The sequence below is a fragment of the Petaurus breviceps genome, unplaced genomic scaffold (assembly GCF_028583685.1).
Source record: "Petaurus breviceps papuanus isolate PSGF00001 unplaced genomic scaffold, PetGlider_PUasm1.0 173, whole genome shotgun sequence".
In the NCBI taxonomy this organism is placed as follows: Eukaryota; Metazoa; Chordata; class Mammalia; order Diprotodontia; family Petauridae; genus Petaurus; species Petaurus breviceps.
The window spans coordinates 37,319,863-37,321,716 of record NW_027185759.1 but is presented as its reverse complement, the minus strand read 5'-3'; the positions used below and the strand labels follow the sequence as shown (position 1 = coordinate 37,321,716).

Genomic DNA, 1,854 nt, shown 5'->3' with positions numbered 1-1,854 from the left:
TTCATAATTTACAGTTTCAAAATTCATTAACTATGCAACATCTTCATATCAAGACAAATAACCCCCTATGATGCTAAAAAATCATCTGTATAATTTCAGTCTTTTACAAATGGAACTGTATCACTGTCACCTCTCCAGTTATGTTGAGGGCCTTTCTTCTCAGAAAAAGAAAGGACATTAACTTTTCTTGATAGTGAAACATTCCTAAATTTCTAACTAGGCTTATTGAAGCTTTGGGGGAGTTCAGATCTGGCACCCTTGCCTCTCGTTTATCCATCTTAATTCGTATCAAATTGATGTTTCTTATAGATTCAAGATATACACACAAGGAATCCAGATCTAGAAACATTAGAGATCATTTAGCCTCATTCCTTTATTTAATTTTTTTTTCCTTATGACTCACCATTTCCTTTATTTGTACAAAATAGTGAATAATCATACCATAGCTGGGAAAAAAAGGGTTGTTTTAGGTTTAAACACGTCCTTCTGTCCTGAAGTATTTATTTTGAAGGCTTAGGACTAGAAGCTTTAGGCCAAGCATCTTTGCATTTGGACTCAGCAGGTTTGGGGTTGGTAGACTTAGCAGCCTTAGAATCAGACTTGGCAGCCTTAGGATTGGACTTGGCAGCCTTGGAATCAGACTTGGTGACTTTGGGGTCAGACTTGGCAGCCTCAGTATCAGATTTGGTGGCCTTGGGGCCAGGTTTGGTAGCCTTGGGACCAGACTTACTGACCTTGGCAGCAGATTTGGTGACCTAGGGATCAGTGATAGCCTTGGGGTCAGTGCACTTGGTAGACTTGGGGTCAGTGGTTCTGACAACCTTAGAGTCAGGCTTCGTGATCCTGGAGCCTGGACGTTTGATGCAAACCTTAGGGCCTGGACTCTTGGTGGCCAGAACCCCGGGTGCTGGTCTTGGGGATCTTGGGCCTGAGGAGCTTCTCTTCGCCTTGGTGCTCAGGACCTTGATGGCCTCTGCTTGGGCTTTGATGGCTTTGGTGTTTTTGCAGGTTTTTTGACCTGCATCTTCTTCAGTCCCTTCTTGTTGTGTTTCTTGGCAGAGCATGTTTCTCAGGCATTTGGGGTCAACCCCTTTCAGAGATTCATATCTCTGTGAGCCAGGTTTCTTGATGCCATTTCTGGGCCATTTTTGTGATTAGTTGTGGGTGGTACAGTTCTTAGACTTAGTCATCTTTAAACAAGGAGGGAGAAATGATGCCATGGTCACATAAATGCTAAATGGAAAAAAAACCAACAGCAACCAGGAATTAAACTAGACTGAACCAGTCCTATTTCTTTACAAATAGTATTTAATAAGTGCTGACATAAGCTAGAAGCTAGGCTAATGGCCCTTCAAGGTATCTATTATCACAACACAAAGACAAATGATTCAAGCTTGACCATGTCAATCTAGCAACTCATTGAAAGTGTATGGTCTTTCTCAGTGGAGGGAATATCTCTGTTGGGGAATCTATGGATTCTGTAAGTATTTCAGTATGTATGAAGATATTTAATATGGAAATGGAAAATGTCAAAATGAAACATGAAATGGGAAATTGTTTTTAAAAATTATGTAAAACATATCTAATTTTTACCCTTTCTTGTCACAACATCACAGAATCTTAGGGTTGGAAGGGACCTCAGATGCCTTCCAGCTGGACTCGTACCCAAATCAAAATACCCTCTACAACCTCTCGACAAGTAGTTGTTATCCAGTAGTTTCTTGAAGACTTCCAACAAAGCACCCATGGCTTCTCGGAGTAGCCAATTCTATCAACGCTAGCATATAATATAGATATAATAACATAGTTAGCATTTGTAATAACTAGCTTTTATATAGCATTGTAATGCTTGCA

At 40.3% G+C, this 1,854-nt stretch overlaps 1 protein-coding gene across 1 annotated transcript; it reads right to left on the bottom strand.

Annotated features, from left to right (window-relative positions):
• Positions 1 to 500: 500 nt before the first annotated feature.
• LOC138157807 (histone H1-I-like) lies at positions 501 to 1,064 on the bottom strand. Its single transcript, XM_069083628.1, has 2 exons — positions 870 to 1,064; positions 501 to 755 (listed from the first exon to the last, which is right to left on the bottom strand). The coding sequence occupies exons 1-2, from the start codon at positions 1,062 to 1,064 to the stop codon at positions 501 to 503; spliced, it is 450 nt and encodes a 149-aa protein (XP_068939729.1).
• Between the last annotated feature and the right edge of the window lie 790 nt (positions 1,065 to 1,854).

What these genes read in the sequence shown, in the direction of transcription:
- LOC138157807 (XM_069083628.1), bottom strand. Translation starts at nt 1,064, where the DNA reads ATGCTCTGCCAAGAAACACAACAAGAAGGGACTGAAGAAGATGCAGGT. An exon ending in CCAAGAGTCCAGGCCCTAAG is followed by an intron (nt 756 to 869) that starts GTTTGCATCAAA and finishes ACTGATCCCTAG; the next exon opens with GTCACCAAATCTGCTGCCAA.